This window comes from Ursus americanus, chromosome 11 (genome assembly GCF_024610735.1).
Source record: "Ursus americanus isolate L20-20 chromosome 11, mUrsAme1.1.p, whole genome shotgun sequence".
NCBI classification, from domain to species: Eukaryota; Metazoa; Chordata; class Mammalia; order Carnivora; family Ursidae; genus Ursus; species Ursus americanus.
This window is the reverse complement of record NC_142137.1, coordinates 25,394,588-25,413,945: the sequence shown is the minus strand read 5'-3', so window position 1 is coordinate 25,413,945 and position 19,358 is coordinate 25,394,588. Positions and strand designations below refer to the sequence as shown.

Here is a 19,358-nt window from a genome sequence, read left to right as displayed (position 1 = left end):
AAAATAGATTCTATGAATGTGATAGATTTTATTATAGGTCGGTGATACCCTTCCAACCCCTCCTCCATGAGAGGAATATACTTCCCTGCCTGAGGGAGGTTGGGTTTGGCCACGCGTGTCTGGCTTTGGCCAGTGGAAAGTGACCAAATGTGACATGAGCAGCAGTTTCAAATGTGTTTGCGTGGTTTGGCTCAGCCCCTCTCACTTCTGCACTCTGCCGTGCAAAGAAGGGGCTTTCGGGAAGCCGCTAGTCCAGAGTGAGGAAACACTGGAGCACGCTTGAACCCAAAACTCCAGCCTGGAGCCAGGCCCAGCTGAGCCTCCAGGGACCTGCAGTGCCGCAGTGCCGTAAGCAGGAAATTCAAGTTCAAGTTCGCTGGTGTAAGCTTTGGAGGTTATTCAGCATTCTTGAAGCGGAACTTGACTAAGACAGGGAGGAATAGCCTTAGACTCCTTGCTCAGCTTTACCAAATCTTGTCATTGATCTCATATTTGTTTCCGATTCTTTTTTGTCTTATGAAATAAGCCATTTTAACATCTTCTTGGTACCCTTCACTAATCCCATACATTCCCAAAGGTAACCACTATTACGCAGTTAGTGTTTATCCTACTCATGCTTGTTTTAAATATTTGTGATATATTCATTTATCTATAAACATAATCTGGTCTTGTTCTGTAGGCTGAAACATTACATTAACACCGAGCTCTGTGTATCCTTTGTGATTCACTTCCCACCCACTCGCACGCTGTATTTCACAACATGGACCCTTGTTGAATACATTGGCTCCAGTCTTCTCGCTTTAACTCCTCCCTTTATATGTAATACTGTATATAGCACAATGTACCTGTTCTCCGCTGGTGGATATTTTCATTGTCAAACATGAACGGTGTTGCGAGGAACGTTCTTGCACACATCTTTGAGTACCTCGCTTTTCTGTAAGACTCACTTCTCTCTGTGGACTCAGTGGAGGTGTGCCTGGCTGGTTGAACTCCCACAGGCAATCTCTAAGGTCAATTTAGCCAGGAGTTGCTACTAGCTCTGCTCCAGACTCTGGTTGGAGCTGCCGCCCAGGGGGGAGCCCACGGCACCCCTGGCCTCAGGCACCTCTGATTTCCACCCCTGGCCACTGGCAGTGGGGCTGGTACCCTGAGATTTGCTGGGAACATAACACACTTTCTACTGCTCCTTCCCCATCTTACCGATGCAGACCTTCACACTTTATCTTTTTGATCACTAAATGATTTCAAGTTCCTGGTCAGGACTGAAATGCTAGCAAGAGAGTTGGAGGAGTGAGTGAGTGAATGAAGACTGTTAATCGGCGTCTTTCTTCTTCACACAGCAATTTTTCTAACAGATGCAATTACATTTGAGAGCTGCAGAGAACGGAATCTTATGTTTTATTTCTTTATTCATCATTTTACAAATGGGATTCACTGTAAAAAGGAAATTGCCTTTGTGGTTCAGTTCTTCAGGCTGGAGTGATCTGAGTTTCAGTTTCTAGACCAGCTGCCACCGCCACCCCGTAGCTGGTGAGTGAGAACCAGCCAGGGAGGGAGGCTAAGAAATCAGGTAGAGTTCCTTTAAATCCAATATATTTTTATTCTTTGTAAATACAATGAGTACAACCTTTTAACTTCACAAATCAGTTAATTCACTTTGTACAAGAAAAGTTTTACTCATCCTATGATAGTCCGAGTGCTGAATATTTTTCCTCAGTGCTAGTACCTAATAAATCGAAATGTGAAAAGTACAGCAGCTATTTTAAAATGGTTGTTTCTACATTTCCATAAGTATAGATTCATACCAAAGGAGCAGCTTATAGTATAGGACGGTGTGTGTGTCTGTGTGTGTGCATGCGTGCATTCAAGGCTTTACTAGAAACCGGTTTTCTGAAAGGCATTGAAGAGTCTCAGGCTGTTAGCAATGGATCGATCAAGAAACCTTTTAGCCTTCATCTCCTTGTGGTTCCTTCTGGCATCATGTCTCTGTTCATTTACTCTGGTGTGACTCGCTGAAACACGAGTTTGGACCCCCATCGCCTTTGGTTTCAGCACTTTGTTAATGGGACAGCGCTCTGCCTCATCCTTCACCTCCGCTTTATTTGGTTTTGCTGTTTATTCATCCTCCCTCGACTTGCGTTCTTTTAGTAAAGCTCTTCTATTTTTGAGATGTTATCCAACCTGAAGTCCTGGTGAGAATCTCTTTTTCGTCCACCAGTTCCTTTGACAAGGTTGCCTGGCCTAGGTATTGAAGAGAAGGAGGAGGAGGAGGAGGAGGAGGAGGAGGAGGAGGAGGAGGAGGGGAAGAAGAAGAAGAACAAAAGAAAGAGAAAGGAGAGAAAAAAGATAGAGAAGAAGCAAGTCTCACGGCATAAGCTACCTTTCATTTACTAACTCAGTCCTGAAGGCCACTTCATGATGTATTACGATAGAAGAAAAACTTTTGATAAAACTTTTGATTTAAAACCTAACCATTATTTTTAAAATAAATTCTCCAACGTAAAATAGTTCTGAAGGCTGCCATATGATGTTATACACAGAGCTCTATTTGGTTACCCAAGTTCATATGCTAAAAAGGAAAAGAAAGTTCTACTGATGGTTCAGCTTTTGAGAGTTCAGCCCGATCTTCCAGGTAAGAGGCAGAATGGCACAGCCTGCGGCAACCCCCCTGATTCAGCCTCCCTCCCAGGGCATGGCAGCAGGGAGTTCTCTCTGCTCCGGTGGTCCTGTGATGCCCCCTCTCCTTCCCCGCTGCCCTACCCTGGGGGAGGCAGCAGGTCAAAGCCACTGGAACTGTTTTGTGTCCATTGGCATGTTTTACTGAAGGCTACACGTTCCCAGGTTTATGCTTCCTGAAGGGTTTGTTAGTTGAGGCTTGTTCTCCGTGGGTAGAAGTTCATCAGATACGGTCCCACCCTGAAAAGCGGGGACTCGGAGCTTAGATATCACTGGATTTGTACATATCTGAAAGCAGTCTTGTAATCGGCACGTTGCCGATGGTTTTTTTGAAAAACACTTCTTCTATGGTTGATGGACTAATAGAACGTAAAGCTGGCAAAAGCAACAGGAGTTTTCCAAAGCGACAGGGTTGTGTGGGATATCTGGAAGAGGAGAAGCCATGAAAGCAGGGTAAGATCCATTACTCATGGAAATTCATATCCCATCCTTGAAGGCACACCCTCTTCCTGGCCGGGCCTCTTTACTCCCCCACTCTCCCTGCAACAGGCCCTGCTCTTTGAGGGCTGAACAGTCGAGGCGTGAAGAGCCTAAAGGATGCTGCCAAGATCGTGTGCTGTCTCTACATTAGCATAAGGGCTTGCATTTTGTTTGGAGGAAAAGTAATTTTAATTTTTTTAAAGATTTTATTTATTTATTTGAGACAGAGCGATCACGAGTGGGGTGAGGGGCAGAGGGAGAAGCAGGCTCCCCGCTGAGCAGCGGGCCCCATGCGATGTGGGGCTCGATCCCGGGACTCTGGGATCATGACCCGAGCCAAAGGCAGATGCTTAACCGACTGAGCCACCCAGGCACCCCAGAAGAATAATTTTAAAAAACATGGTACTAAGTTCAGGTCAGATAATACACTGAAGGCTGCCAGGGGAGGAATTCACCACTCTGCTGAGGATAAAGGTAATGCTAACATCCATGTTTTCTGATTCCCAAGGCTCCTTCCTCAGTCTCGTTCCCTCGGATAAAATGGATTCCTTTTCTAAGCAATTCTGCAAATTATTATTCAGGCATTATACTTAGTCACTCTCAGGAATAATTCCGTCCTTATTACACTGCAAATTAAAGACTAAGTTCTGTTGGGTGGTAGTGCCATCCAACTTTCATGTCAATGAAATTGGCATATAATTAAAGATGTGAGAAATTGCTTAACAATTTCCTCTCTTGATGTCCAACATACGTCTGTGCTCAGATGTGCAAGTTCAATTTTCTGCTGCCCTTAGATGCCTGTACCTCACTGCGGCCCTGATGCTTCCTCCATCAATTGTTTGGAATTAGCTGTCTATATATTTTACAAGGAGGGCTCCCTCCTCTACAGCAAACCACCCAGAAGACTGAGCTCCAGGGACACCTATCTGTAAGTAAGTCAGGTTTAACCCCTCCCTGGCCACAGCGTGCTGGAAACTGACAGATACCAAAATTCCTTCACAGGAGTTAGGTAGCTGAACACCGAGTTTAACTGACCAATAACTTCACCCTGCAAATAGAATCCTGGGGAGCAACTGTCATGGTTGTCTCTTAGCTTTGGGCACCTGGGAGTCCCTCTCTTCAACCTGATACTAGGCCGATAGTTCTTTCCGGACCTCTGAGGACCTCTTTGGCTCTTTTGCTGCCCAGCTTCATTATCACCCATGGACAAGGACCACCAGACCATATTTAATAATGTGGTCTGGAAAGGGTGGAACTTATCTACATTTAAAAAAAAAATACCTGTATCCCATCACTTGCTGTCCTGGCTGATAGTATCTTCTATGTTTTCTGGAATGTCATCCCAAGACCCACGTCTCCCTTCTACCTTACTCTCTTCAACAGCTCTGTCTCCCTTCCCAGGGTCAGGCTGAGGAGCAAGAATTCTGCAGCGGGTGGGAGGCAGTGGCCATGTAAACAAGCCTCCACTGTGTCTTCAGTGTTCACCCAACATGCTGGAAGTTTCCTATGGTGAGGAACCACTGTGGGAAATAGTAACTTCCAGAAAGGATGGATTTTGGAGACTCCAGAGACCATTAACTCTGGATTTTCTGCATGTAGATTATCCACTCACCTACTCACCCACTTCTTTTATTTCCTAGTTAAGAAGGGGCTGGTTAGTCAACAAGAATGAATTATCTGTTATATGTGGAGTACTGTACTACCTAGAAACAGTAACAGCGTGTGTGTGCGTGTGAGACAGAGAGAGATATACTATATCTCTATAAATAATACTAACTATTCAGTATTATTTTTTAGAACGTCTATGTCCCTAATTTCATCCATCAGCATAAATAACCAGAAGTTTTCTTTTCAGACGTAAGTGTTCTGTGTCTGTCACAGATTCGTGTAATTGATTTCAGTTATAACATCCAGTTTGTGTGAAATGTCAATTCCTAGCCTTTTCCTTATGTCCTAGATAATTAGAGAAGTAGCCTACAGAGCTGAGTTTGCAATTTTAACAATTAATGTATATATAATTAGCTCAGTTTGCAATACTGACTTTTCATTTCAATTTCGGATCTTATTTTTCCAGACAGGGAAGTGCTAGAGGAGAATGTTCTCTGATTGAACGAGCTAAGAGGTAAGGCATATGCAGTTTTGTCCTATGTATGACCCAAGGTATTAATATTAACTATAGGGGCGCCTGGGGGCTCAGTCAGTTGAGCATCCTACTCTTGATTTCAGCTCAGGTCATGATCTCGGGGTCCTGGGATGGAGTGTGGAGTCTGCTTGGGGTTCTCTCTCTCTGCCCCTCCCCTTTCTCTAAAAAAATTAAATCATAGCTATAGCTCATATCATGAAATAAAAATTCCTTGTCAAAGTAAATGTGTTCCTTCAATGAGGAATGTCCTTGTTTTGAGGCTGGGGAGAAGTTATTATACTTGCCATTTTCCTAAAATAGACTTTTGTTAATTTGTGGTTGAACTCTCTCAGGTCACCCTAGAAGAAGCTTCTGGCATGCCCTGCCCTCTCAGACTCCCCTTCCTGGACTCTGGCATCTCCCACAGCGCCTCTACCAGTCCCTGTTCTAGCTCTCCTCAAAGCCCTTCTCCCCTGCTGAAGGCCTGCCATTCAAGGATCAGCTCGCATGTTGTCTCCTCCATCACCCAGCCTTTCTAGACTTTCCCTCACCAACTAGAATCTGTCTCTCCCATTCCCCACTTTGCTTTTTCTCTCTTCTCTGGTCTAAATTGAATGAACACTTCTGTCTACCTCATGCAGTGATAAGGGGGAAGCGTCTTGTGCTTTCTGGTGTCCCACAATGCCCACCAGGAGCCTTGCATGGAGCGAGTACTCAGCAAAGACTTGACTGAATCAGTAAGTGGATAACATATTCTTCTCAGTGTGATGTTCTTTATACCTTAATGACTCTAAATGTCAGAGGCAGTCATGATATACAAGTTAGTTTTTAGTGGGCAAAAAGTGCCCAAATTATGTACTGCTCCATTTTATAATTTTGAACAAATATTAAGTGCTTACTATACATTCTGAAATTTAACATGGATTTAAAATTTTAAAACCATAGCGCTTTAATTTGAAAGACATGTACACAGGCACTATCACTCAACAGAGTCTCAGTGATATTCCATGGACAGGGAACAGTTTTATTCATTAGTTTTCAAAAGAGGATTTATAACAGAAATAAGCAGATTCGTAGCAGAAGTGGCATCACCCCCAATGAACGCAACTGACTTGGCGTTTCTCCCACCCCTTAGGTGAGGAAGGCACGAACCGCCTCTACCCATGCAATTCAGTTACTCCCAGCACAGTGCCTGTGGGAGATGTTCAGATGATGGAGACGGGTTTCCATGGGCTTCCTTTCAAGGTCAGTCTAAGAATAAACAATAATAAGCAACTCTATGCTAACCTCAGATCTACTGCCATTCTACCTTAGGAAGCTAGCAGGGTTCCACTACACCACACCTGAAAATGAAATCAGAAAGTCTATACCTCTTGGTGGACTTGTCCATTGGAGGGCCATGAGGAGCACTGCTGGAGCCCCAGCAGCTGAGAGTTCCTACAACTAGCCAAGAACAGCCTCTGCTGATGGGCTCTATTGGCCAGAAGTTGCCTGATGGACACTATGACTCAAAATAACTCAACGGATACCAGTCACCAAAGCCAAACAGCAGTCATGATGGGGTTAAAGATGGCCCCTCAAGGGTGATGCAACCACTCTCTAAGAGATCAACTAATAGATCGTAACACTTTGGCCTTCATTGTTGACCTTTCCCATATCAGGGTCCATTCACACAAACATGTCCAAATGTTTTGATGGATCAACTTGTTCAGCCAGGCCAGCCATAAGGGGTCTGGTAATGCTGTCGCTTTAGTAATCTAATGTGATCTGCTCCTCTCACGCACCCTGCGAGATAGGTGAGGACACAGATGCTAACTACATTAACTGGCGGGCAACAGGATAATTAGTCACAGGGTTTGAACTGGCTTATTACTGCCTGCTCACACATTCACAATGGAAGCAATTTTCTGAAGTACACGGTCAAGGCAAACAAGAGTCACCTGGTATGGATGTAGCTGTTGAGGGTTAGCTGGGCCTCATCTTGAAGGGCCGCGATGGCAGCAGCATTCCGGAAACTTCTCAGCTCAGAACCACTGTGTGTAGGAACTAGACACGAAGATGGGGGAAACTATGATAAGCAGCACAGGAAGTGCAGATGGGTAAGCACCTCTCTGGAAATAGATGGCCAGCAGGAGAACGGGTAGCTCCCCCACCATGGAAAACGGGGCCAACCCCAGAGTGTCAGCTCCCTCAAAACCATCCCCTCTTTCTGCAATGATCAGAGTGGACTCTGAGGTGGCTGAATGAGCGAGGTGGCAAACCTGGGGAAGGAGAAGAGGCCGGGCTTTGCATCAGCTTACCAGCTTTGAAAGTGACGATGCATTTCAGACAGGCAAATTCGGTAGCATCTAACCGGAGTTGCCTAAACCGAGCCACCACCTCTTGTAAAGCCTGTATTTCAGAGATGATCTTGTTCAGCTTCTGGGAATCTGTGTTGTCACCGTTCATGCCTAGAATAGAAATATGGAATAAATGCTCTAATATGAAGGCATTTTCATGATTTAATATTGATTTTTGACAGAATTCTGCATATCAATATCTATTCAATTGTCACTCTAAGATATCTGATTCCATGTAAACTGGCTATATTGTATGAAAGTTAATATAAAATCTTCTCTTGGATGATAACAAACACAGTAATTTGCATTTAAATAACAATGCAAGCAGTCATGAATACAACAAAACAACATTATTTGCATTTAAATATAGATTTATAAATGACAGGTATACTCTATTGTTCAGCAGGAATTTGTTATTCTTTACATGTTGTTCTTTTTTCAGTAATGTATTTTTATGGTAATTTCTACAACAAAGTCATTAAATTGTGCAATTCTTACCAGATACAGCCAGTAGAGTGTTAGCATCAACCGGAATGGCCCATTGTGCTATTCCTAGAACAAACAGTTCTCTCCAAGCATCTTCCAAAAGCATCAGCTGTCATACAATAGATGTATAATATAATATAGTGTGTAATTTATAAATTTATAAACAATTTCAATATGTAAATTTCCATTATTTTAAAAAGTGTTTTAAATGCCTGTCGTGGTAATTTTTCCTCTGAATATTCCAGCTTTTCCTTTATTTTCCATATTTTCCTTTTTGACAAGGTGCCTATAGATAAGCACATGCATCTGAGAGTCAGCCATGCCAATTCCCCAAACTTTGCTTCCTTTGGAAAAGGGTTTACCCTTCTTGGCCTCGCATCTATTCATTCCCGACCACCTAGAAACTTCTCCAGAGACCCAGGCTCTATGAAATACCACCAGGAGCTCAGCAGGCAGATCCCCTTCATATAAAATGCTGATATTATCGGGGTTGAGGATTACAGACTAAGCGTGCAGATCTGGGCCCCCATCTTCCTAGAGGGTGGGGGGCTGGGCTGGGAAAGAGAGAGAGAGAGAAAGAGAGAGATCACTAATTCCCAAGAGGCATGCAGGGAAATCAGGGTGTAATTATGTTAATCGGGTTTTGCTGAGTTTACCTCATCTCACTGCCTGATTTTTCTGAGACTCATAAGTGGACAGCATCAAGGTGCTTGTCATTTTCATTCTAATAAAATGTGCTACTGAATATTTAAAATGAAAATCTGGCTCCTTTTCCAAATTAATATACTGGATTCCACTTCATTGCAGTTTGCTTGTTGTTGAAGGGTTTCCACGGAAGGGCTAAGTGGCAGACAGTAAGTAAATTTTGTTTGTATTAAAGAGTATACAAATACCTGTTTTCAGAGAAAGTAGCCAGTACACACACGTGCGCACGCACACGCATACACACACACATGCACACACACACAGCAAATGGTTAGTCAACCAGCAAACCTGGTCAAAGATAGAAACTGACTATTTTGAAAAAAATCTGTTTTTGAAAAAACTCTCAAAAACCAGTCAAATATGGATGATTTATGTGAAGGTATTTCCTTTTGGGAGCTAAGAGCTGAATTGTGAAGGCTTGTAACCAAAATCACAATCAGACCAAAAGGTTTAATTTTGAAAATGCTTTATTTTTAGTTTTATTGCATTAGGTACAGAAAATAATACTTTAAAGTGCAAGGTAAACAATATCTAATTCTGACCATGTCTGAAAGTCCAGGCTATGGAAAAAAGAACATCCCATGCTAGAAGATTAAATGTTTTGAGCACATTGCTAGGTCTCTCTGTAGGAAACATACTTCATATTAAAAGGCACCATTCTGCTTTAATTAGGTATAAAATGAATTAAAGAAATAAACCACTTGCTTTCAAACTACCTATTAGCCTTTTGAGCAATTTGTCATTAATTTCCATGAATGTACTGGTAACGGCCAATGGTTATGAGCACTTCATTTTCTTTCTTTCCCTTAAGATTAGAAAAATTCCGGCAGAGGCTATTCCTGAGATTTCTAACAACAAAATTTCTGGCTTTTGGTCCGAAGTAATTTTTAGCAGCATATACTTCTTCTCCCTCTGAATGTCATTTACAACCACGGAATTATGCACAATGCCCATTTGATTTGTTTACAAAATCTCTAAAAGTACTTCGAGAATCAAGGGAGATCCTAGCCTGTGGGAGGTGTGCAATGCACCCATAACCGTACATGCTGGTCAATTGGTGGTCAAGGCCGTGAGTATCACAATGGAAAATAGAAAGCTGTGAATAATATAAAATAATAATGAGACTAGCTCTGAAATAAAATAATATAAAATAATGAGACTAGCTCTGAAAATCTTACAGGCGAAGACTCTCATCACCTGTTTCTCTCAGGTCCAATATTCTTAAGAAACATTGTTTTATTAGTAATTTTAAAGGTCATTAAGATTTTTTAAATTTGTGATTAAATTTGATGTTTCAATTAAACTTTAAAAAAAAGAGAGATAATGTTCTTGTATATTTGTTTTTCATAGACCAGATCCAACTTCCCTGAAATAACATAATTAACGTGTCTTAGTAAGGATTCCATAACTAGATATTTTGAACCTATTGTAGAAAACTAATAAAAATCGTTTCCTCATTGCCCTTAAGAACAGATGCCTGGCCTTCATGATTTACCAGGTAACATCCAGTTTCATAAGGCTGATCCCTGTTGGGGGATTTTTCCCCCCAGTCCCCTTCCCCAAGAGCTCAGTGCCCTCTTGGTCATACCTGGTCCTGCAAAGATAGCGTGGAGAAAGCTGGCACACTCTTAGCCCACTTGATGCTCATGAACAGAAGCCTGGCGGCTGATTCACACACAGACTCTGTGGCCACTTCATACAGATACATTGGGGTCCCGTTCACTTCATGGGGATACTGAGCAGGGAAGAAAGAGAAACACCAGGGAGTGAGGAAACCACAGCTCTGCAAGAAGAGCCAACCTTTTAATTTCCTAATTAGAGTAGGGAAGGAGATAGGCATTTGAATGTTCTGCTTAAACATGCAGTTGCCATTGGTAGACAAAAAACAAACATCTATATCTATAGAATTTGAGAAATAATAACCATTGGGGAAGGCCCATTTCCAGTCTTTGGGGGCCTGTTCCTTCCAGAGGGGCATCTGGCTTTTCTATCCCCTGCAGCAAATTTTCCTCCAACTGAGCCAAGTGCCAGGCCTGTCTCCCAATTTAGACAAGAGCTGCTTGCATTTGTGTAAATAAAAATAGATGTGAAAAAAGTATAAATTAATAGGCATCCCAAACACAAATATGCATATGAGTATTTTTAGAAAGGATTAGTATATTATGGAAATATTTCAATTAGACATCTTAATCATTCACAGAGCATTCCCATTCATAACTGACAACATATTCATAACACTACTTTCCCAAGCTTATTATACGCATCAAGGGTAAGAAAGCAATATTAAATATTGTGCTTGTGCGTGTGCCCAGGTGTTTGGCTTCCCTGCAGTTTGGGGCTGCAGCTGGCCCTCCCCTTCACGGCCTGGAGTGGGTGCTTTGGGTAGGTACCAGCTGGAAGCCTGGAAGGTAGTCCCTAGGTGGCAGCCTTTTGAAGTGGTTCAGGCTGTGGCCCTGCTAAATAGAGACTCAATCCTGGTATAAATACATGCATCTCAGAAAGGAGTGAAGGGAGACCAGAAGACAAAGCCAAGTTCCTCAAACTGTCCTAACAGGGTGAGCTCCACCTGTTGTTGCTGCCCCAGACAACAGATCCCCTCAATCTGGCACACAGGGACTCTTCTCTGCCAGCTGTAGCGGACCCCTTTTTCCTAAAAACGGAAGTGCTCTTCTGGTCTCCGGAAATACCTAGGTTGCCCCTCCGTTCAGCCAGGACTCCACACCAGGGCATTTTTTAAAGGTGCAGGTTCCTGGGCCCCACCTCAAACTCGCTGAAAGGGACTCTCTGGGGAATGAGCCCGGGAGTCCACATTTGTAGCCAGCTCAGACAGTGACTCTACTATCCGCTAAAATCGAACACTCCTGACTTAACCGGAGAGAGTGGGGGGCCGAAGCCTCCCTGCAGAGCCCGACCGAGCACCACTGGAGGTCTCTTTGGCCTGACCCCATCCTAGCTCCGAAGAGATGGGTGCCCCCTGTCCGCCCTCAGCTAGCCACCAGACTCCTTTGGGTCCAGCAAGGACACGGACCTTGGGCGTGGGCTGAGCCAGGCTCACGAGAGTCTGCCGCTCCGGGGTGGCGGACACGGCGGCCAGCTCCAAGCCGTGGGGCTCCAGCTGCGTGACTGCGGTGAAGAAAGCCGGCGCGGGCAGCGCTGCCGACGGGAAGTGCGCAGCCGCCCCGTTCTCTTCCTTATGTCCACGGAAGTAGAGGGCCACCTGCTTGCGAATGGTGGACGTCCGAGGCCCCCGCTCGTGCTGCACGGCTGCAGAGACAGACAGATGGACGAATGCCCAGGATCAGAGACTCGACAACACTTAACCGCTGCCGAGCTCCCGGGCCAAACGCCACGTCTGGGCCGGCAAGGTCACTCGAGAGGTGAAGAGAGGGAGGGACAGGGAATGTGCGGGCGGAAGACGCTCTGAGATCGTCTATCTCTTACATTGTAAGCACGAGAGAGCTGAAGCTGCGAAAAGGAGCCCGACCCCAAGCTTCACGATAATGACCAAGCCTCCAGCAAGACCGGGTGTGTTCTCTTGGCGGTTCAGGGTTCTTCCCCACCCAGGGGAGGTCGCAAGGAAACCAGAGACCCTCGGGGGGAGTAGTTAGGTATCTCTGTCCGCGACAAAGGGGAGAGGGAGCACTGTGCCCAGCCAGGCACTGCGTCCCCGCACAGACTTATTCCCCCGCTCAGCCCGACGACGGCTACCCCCACTCCACCCCCGCAGGAAAGGCGTTTGGCCTCTGACGGCCTCAGGAGAAAAGGACCTGAGGGGGGAGGGACACACTGGGGGCTGGAACGAGGGAGAGCCCGTCTTGGAGTGTGCTGGAGGAAGGCAGGGGAGATGTGACAATTACCGCCAACAGTTTAAACAAACAAATTAATTCAGGGCAATCTTCCGCTCGCAGAGCTTGACAACTTGTCAATACACAAGTTCAACAGGTTGGACGTTCCCTCCTGCTTCCTGCGCCGCTGAGGAAGGAGCTCTCCCCAATGGGCGCTGTGCCTCCTGGAGCTGCCACCCGGCCCTGCCTGTCGCCAAGGCAAACCCTCTCAGCAACCTGTGCTGAGTCCCCAGTCCTCCCTCCCGACCATGACCCCCGCCCCGGGCCAGGCCTGGGGCGCCCTCGCCAGGCCACCACCGGGCAAGCCCTCGGCCTACGCTCTCCGCCCGAGAAGCATTGGATGCCCTAGCTCCTGTTGCGCGCCTTTAAGAGCCTTCTGAGAGTCGGGTGTCCGAGGCACCCACAGGCGTCACCCTACGTCTCCAGCCCCTTTTTGTAGAACCGAGAGAAAAAGCCCACATCGCCACAATGGCCGTCCTGGTTTTGGAATCCTGATGAATTAACAAACATGGGCTCGAAATTCCGCGTGCTTCTGTCTCTTCCCTCCCTCCTCCAAAACAGTCTCCTAGTCCCCACAGTCTCCAACCTCGGAGACTATCCAGACTGCGAGATCCCACGGAAGGCTACCTGGCTTAGAGCTGGCCACAAAAGAGCTGCAAGGAGAGGTGAGAAGAGGTATTAGGATGTGAAGCAGGAAATACCGCGCGTGTGTGCCCAGCAGAGTGGGGTCCCCGGGAGCGCTGTCTTCATGGGGGTGGTTGTGGGGCACAAGTTTCCTGTGTGGGCATGGGCCATACCTGGGGAGTTCAATGGGGTGGGGTGGGGGCTCATGCAGAGAGACGGTAGGATAAGACTGAAAGTCCGAGGCCAATTCCCTGCATCTGGAAAGAAGTGCTCCGGAGATGATTTACATTCATTGGAGTGCCATGTATTTTCTGTACATATAATTTACTTACTAGTCAACCAACATTAGAGAAATAAAAAGCTGTACTGATTACCATCTTTGTTCATGTTGACTTCCAAACACTTCTTCAGCCGGCACGCCCTGCACTGGTTTCTGTGCGTCTTGTCCACCGGGCAGCCTCCCTGGAACAGAGCGCAGGCGGTCAGAGGCCCCCAGGACCTTTAGACTGGAGACGCGAAGCCGGCGCCGGGTCGGGGCAAACGTGGAGGCGGGAATGGACCCCGCCACCGATCTCGGAGCTGCAAGCCTGGGTCCGCGAAACTCGAAGGCCTTGGGCACAAGCAGGGCTAGGTAGGAAGAGGGCTGGGATTCCCGGGGCTATTTCAAAAGGAACAGCCCCTGACCCTGTGAAAGTGGACAAGGAGGAAAAGTCCTTCGCCAAGCAGGTGAAGGGTCAAAGCGCCCGGTTTGCCTGACTCTGCAGCTTTGGGAGGAGGAGCTCCAGGGGGGAACTTCCGCCAGGCTCGGATGTGGTGGAACAGAGGCGAGACTTTTCAGGACCGAAGACAGCGACCTGGCCCCAGAGGAAGAGGCTTCAGAGCTCGGTTGGAAGCAGGTTTTCGCAGCCAGGATCCCCACCATGCCCCCCTCCCGCCAACTATTCTTTATGCCGTCAGGTCTCGAGTCTACTTCTTTCTGTCACTTTGGGGGGGGGTTTATTTGCCAGATACATAGTTCCCATTTATTCTTCACTCTCCTGTTTCCTGACTCTTGGCTTTGTACTTGACAACCGTATAACCAGCATATTAAAGTTGTCTTAAAGACTGGCCTCAGCCCAGATTCATGGAAACACAGCCATTCCTGGAAGGTGAGGCAGAAGCCAGAGTGGTTAGCAGGGCAAGGCCCACAGAGGTGAGCATGGGAAGGGAAGAGCCCAAGGCTTGGGCAAAATCTAGAAATGCCCACTATGTAAATATGACCAGGAAGATAATGTGATGGACTGTCTAACAAAAGGATAATATGGACTGAGAATATTGGCATGATAACTGGAAAAAAAGAGCTAATTACTGCCTTAGAAATATTTATTTGAGATGCATGAGAAAAAATGTTTTAACTAATGCAATTTTCTGGAAAAATATTGACTATTAGAAGAGGAAATTTACAGAGAGTTTCTTATGGAATTCATTCAGTGTTAGGTATTATTACTGAAGGAACATACACATAGATACATAAAGAGTCATATCTACATATGCATTTTATACACCAAAAATATATAAGAAGTTTGGTTCTCTCCTGCATTTATATGACTTGCAACTGCTACAAGTACTGTGGGAATAAACAGAAAAAAATAAATGTATTTTTATTTTCCTTCATAATCTAAAAAATTCATATAGCATGAATTTGGGGTAGGGACATTTTCTGAAATAGCCCTTAGGAAAAAATTACACATTTGAATACACTTTTTTTTAATGAGATCCCACCCTTCTGATTTAAAATACATTGAGATATTTAAAATAAGGGCAGGACAGAGGTTTGAAACAATTTCTGTATGTCCTCATTACTGTTAATAATAAATTGGAATATTATTTATCTCTTAGAATACAAGAGATACAGGAAATAATTTTTGCTTTCTTTTTTTATTTTTTAAAAGATTTTATTTATTCATTTGACAGAGATAGAGACAGTCAGCGAGAGAGGGAACACAAGCAGGGGGAGTGGGTTAGGAAGAAGCAGGCTCCCAGCGGAGGAGCCTGATGTGGGGCTCGATCCCAGAACACCAGGATCACGCCCTGAGCCGAAGGCAGACGCTTAACCTCTGTGCCACCCAGGCGCCCCAATTTTTGCTTTCTAAGTGAATTCTTCAGGGCATCTTTGCTGGCCAGCGTAATAGCCCAATGTAAAGATGGTTAAAGGACTTGTTATTAAGTGCAATCGTATGTCTATCCTCAAATGTTATCTTCCTAGTATTCTGATAAACAAGCTAATGCAAAATGGAAGCCTTCATTTGTTCTTAGGAGTGTCTTCAAATCAGATCATATGTATATAAATATCTGAAACTTGAGAGGAAGATGAGTGCTTGAGCTCAGCCCATTTATTCTCTCTGCAAGGAGAGGACACCAAGCCTGATGAGTCTATTATCAGTCCTTTACAAGGACTTGGACTGACATCAATATGTTCGAATTGATAGCCAACCCCTTTGAAAATATCAAGCATAACATCTGAGATTTTGATTCCCTAATTCTGTGCATTGCATAAAATTAAAAGGTAATTTAAGTAGAAGCCTGCTCAAATCTGATGACCCACAGTAATATCTCATTCCTGTGGGGCTATAGGGATACAGTCCTGCATGTGTTTAATGTGATGTGTCCATAGCGTGAGCTAGAAACTGATACAGAGCTGTGTACCCAATTAAACAGGTACCAGGGCTGGAGTTCAAAATAACTTATCCAAATGTAAGTATCTTCTTATTTTTGTTGATAATCCAAATCTATTGGAAATTGATATGCGCAGACATAGCTTTAGAAAAAGAATAGGGGCACCTGGGTGGCTCAAAATGTTAAGCGTCTGCCTTTGGTTCAGGTCATGGTCCCAGGGTCCTGGGATCAAGCTCACATCGGGCTCCCTGCTCAGTGAGGAGCCTGCTTCTCCTTCTCCCTCTGCCCCCCATACTCGCTCTCTCTCTGTCTCCCTCAAATAAATGAGTAAATAAAATCTTTTTTAAAAACCGGTTTAAAAGAAAAAGAATGATTCGCCAGCTCTAAACAACATGTGTGTGTGTATATATATCTATGGATATACATATATACATATATCATATATAAATATGAATTAGTAAAGATGTTTTACCATTTTAGTTACTAAAGGATGACTTGTGAATAATACACTCTCCGGGGTCTTCTTGGGAGTTAAGGTGGTGGCTCTGTGCTGAAGGTCTGTGTGCCTGGCTGAGGAAAAGGCAGTGTGGAACCAAAAGGCTGATCTCCCTAAAATGAGCCTATTATTGAGCAGGAAACTGAGTCAGAGGGTCCTACTTGTTCTTTCTGGAAGCTTTGGCTCATTCTCAGCCCATGCTCCCTTGTCTTTTCGAGACAGTTCTGCCTGCTTAAGACCAAAACACAACCAACCAGGCACATCTTCTAAGCAGAGAAAAAGAAGATATGGGAGCCTTGAAGAAGATCCGAGTTACCCCTTCCTTGAGAGCCTTGTCTTCTTGACCACTCTGCCCTTTCCTGACAAGGCCTAGCTAAAGTCACATGGGTGCTGAAAGCCCCACTGCTCATTTCCAGAGCAGTCCTGCTCCTCCAAAGTTGAAAGGACAAAGCCCTTTGCAGAGCAAGTCCTGTGTTCTAGATGGCCACACTCACCTCAGACGGCAACCTCGCCTGGGATGTCTTGTGCCTTTTACTTCTGCCGTGGTAGGCAGTGGTCAGGGCACTGAGCTCCGGCTGCTGCTAGGAATGGGGTGGGGGGTGGTGGGTAGGGTGCAGGCAACACAACATAGCCTTTTCTTCAGCTTGCAACGTGTGGTTTAGATTCTAAAGTTCCTTAGGTTCCCTGGGCTGGTTTTAAAGCCACTGGGTGTGGGCCATACCCAGTGTCAAAGTCTGTGAGAGGATTACAAAAAGCGGGGTGGGTGTGTGTGTGCAGGGAGAAGCCGGGATTTCAGATTTCCCCCTGCAAACTCTTGCATCTTCCCTTACCTCTTCCCGCCTTACCCACGCGGCGGAAGGGCCTCTGAGAGCTGAGGCGGGAAGGAGGGGAGAGGAAGGGAGAGGTCAGGGCTTGGTCCCTCCTCAGCAGCTTGGAAACTCGGAGGAGGCCTTGGCACAAACAAAGGAGGGGGAGGCAGCAGAGGGGCGCCAGGCAGTGCAGCCCTGGCCGAGGTACCTGGTTTCCAGATTTGCAGACATACGTCCTATTCCTTCGGATACTCCGTTTGAAAAACCCCGAGCAGCCGTCGCAGGCGTAGACCCCGTAGTGTTTCCCCGAGCTGCGGTCGCCACACACTTTACAGGGGATATCTAAAATACGGCCTGAAATCGCAGGGAAGACAGGGAAGGGGGGGAAGGGACGAGAGGGAAAGGAGGGCGGAGAAGAGGGAGGCAAGGGGAGCGGGAGAGAGAGATGCTAAGCAATCTGACCTCTGAAGGGATTAGCACCGAAGCTGCGGTAAAAGCAAATAATGAAGTGATTTTATAGCCAAACTTTTTTTCCTTGAGCAAGTGTCAGTTTCCTACAATGAGCATTATTCATGCACCGCTACATGTATTTGGGTCTCTTCTAATCGCCGAGACCCATTTTGGAATAAAAGATTACAGCAGGCCGGGGCGGCAGCACGGCCCGCCGCTGCCTTTCTGCTCCGCGGAAAGTTTGGCCGCCTCCCTCCCCCGCTCTCGCATTTAACAGAGAAAGTTGTTAGCGCGCGAGGAGACAAACTTGAAATGTAAAAGGGGAAAGAAGAAAAACAAACACGGCTGGAACCGGGGATGGCAGCTGGAAGGCAATCGAGTTTTCTCTGAGCTGCCGGGCGGTTGTTATTATTAGGATTATTATTGTAATGCTAATACTAGGATTATTAATGATAATAAGGGTAGTGGTAATTGCCCAACTTTCGCTTTACCTATTTTAAAAAATGCTTAGTGGATCGCTTTTGAGAAATTATTTCTTTTAGGAAAAACACATTTTCCCCCCAAAGTAACTAGCACCGGGCTGGGCAAAGGAGAGAGCGACGCGTGCGCGGTTTCTTCGCAGGTTAGCGCGGGACAGCCACCCCCTTCTCCCTCCGCCCCCCAAGTTCTTCATCAGAGACCTACCTCCTCACACTAGATGCGGGTGGATTCCTTCCTGCATGTTTTTCCTCCGCTGTGGGAGGCTGATATTTTAAGGGATCTAGCTGGTTTCTCTAGCCTGCCTTCCACCCCTATTGGCCTCGACAGTCTCCTGGCTTAAGGAACTTTTCCTGGAATCCCCTCAAGGCTGGGGTGGCTACCGACCTTGAGGGAACTTTAGGGAGCGGGTGCTATTCCAAAATTCAGGAGGGAGGGAACTATTTTCTCTAAGGTTCAAGAGTCCAACCAGACTGAAGCGCTTCATAGGGACTTAGAACTATCTTTCCTCTCGCAAACAAAGTATTAAAGTGGCAACACTTTGTTAATAGTAAGGATGATAGTAATAATTAACTTCTTTACATTAAATTTTCCCGTCGCGACTCCACCCAAGGCCTCCAGTCCGGGCCCGGAAGGACTGGGCCTCGGTGAAACTGGACAGTTGCTGTCCGGAGCACTCCGGCTGGGGAACGATATCAGGCTGGGGTGCAGGGTGGCGAGTCGGAACCACCCGGCCAGGGGAATAGAGGAGGCGAGGGCGCCACGTGGGGAGGGCCCCCGAGGTCTCAGAAGTGGAAACTTGCTCCTGGATTCCGAGGCGTCCTGGCGGGCGCGAATCCCTGAGCAAGGCCTTTGGAGGAGCTGCTGGGGGCCGGGAAGGAGGGGGGCATGGAGAGCCCAGCGGCCAGGGTGGGGGTGGGGGTTCGGTAACGACCAAGCTCGGCCGGGGTAATTACAACCCCGCCATAGCACCTGCCTATAGAGCCACCAGTGACCCGTCAAAAAGAGTAGCATGGGAATTCAGACGGTGACAAAGGCCGGTGGGGGAGGCGCGCGGCGCAGCGACCACCGCCTCGGCGCCCCCTTTTCCGTAGGGTGGGAGGAGAGGTTGTGCTTGGTGGGGGGAGGAAGCGGCTGGAGAGAGGCAGGCGAAGCCACAGCGGGGCTTGTCCCTCACCCCCTTGGGCCTGTCAC

At 46.3% G+C, this 19,358-nt stretch overlaps 1 protein-coding gene across 1 annotated transcript; it reads right to left on the bottom strand.

The window, feature by feature from the left end:
- Window positions 1–1,580: 1,580 nt before the first annotated feature.
- Window positions 1,581–18,651, bottom strand: NR2E1 (nuclear receptor subfamily 2 group E member 1). The gene is made up of 10 exons (XM_087865723.1): window positions 18,552–18,651; window positions 17,446–17,591; window positions 16,923–17,009; window positions 13,652–13,739; window positions 11,837–12,072; window positions 10,397–10,543; window positions 8,116–8,212; window positions 7,579–7,728; window positions 7,219–7,324; window positions 1,581–3,101 (listed from the first exon to the last, which is right to left on the bottom strand). Exons 1-10 carry the CDS (start codon window positions 18,649–18,651, stop codon window positions 2,939–2,941), a joined length of 1,320 nt encoding a protein of 439 aa, XP_087721849.1. The 3' UTR covers window positions 1,581–2,938.
- Window positions 18,652–19,358: the final 707 nt, after the last annotated feature.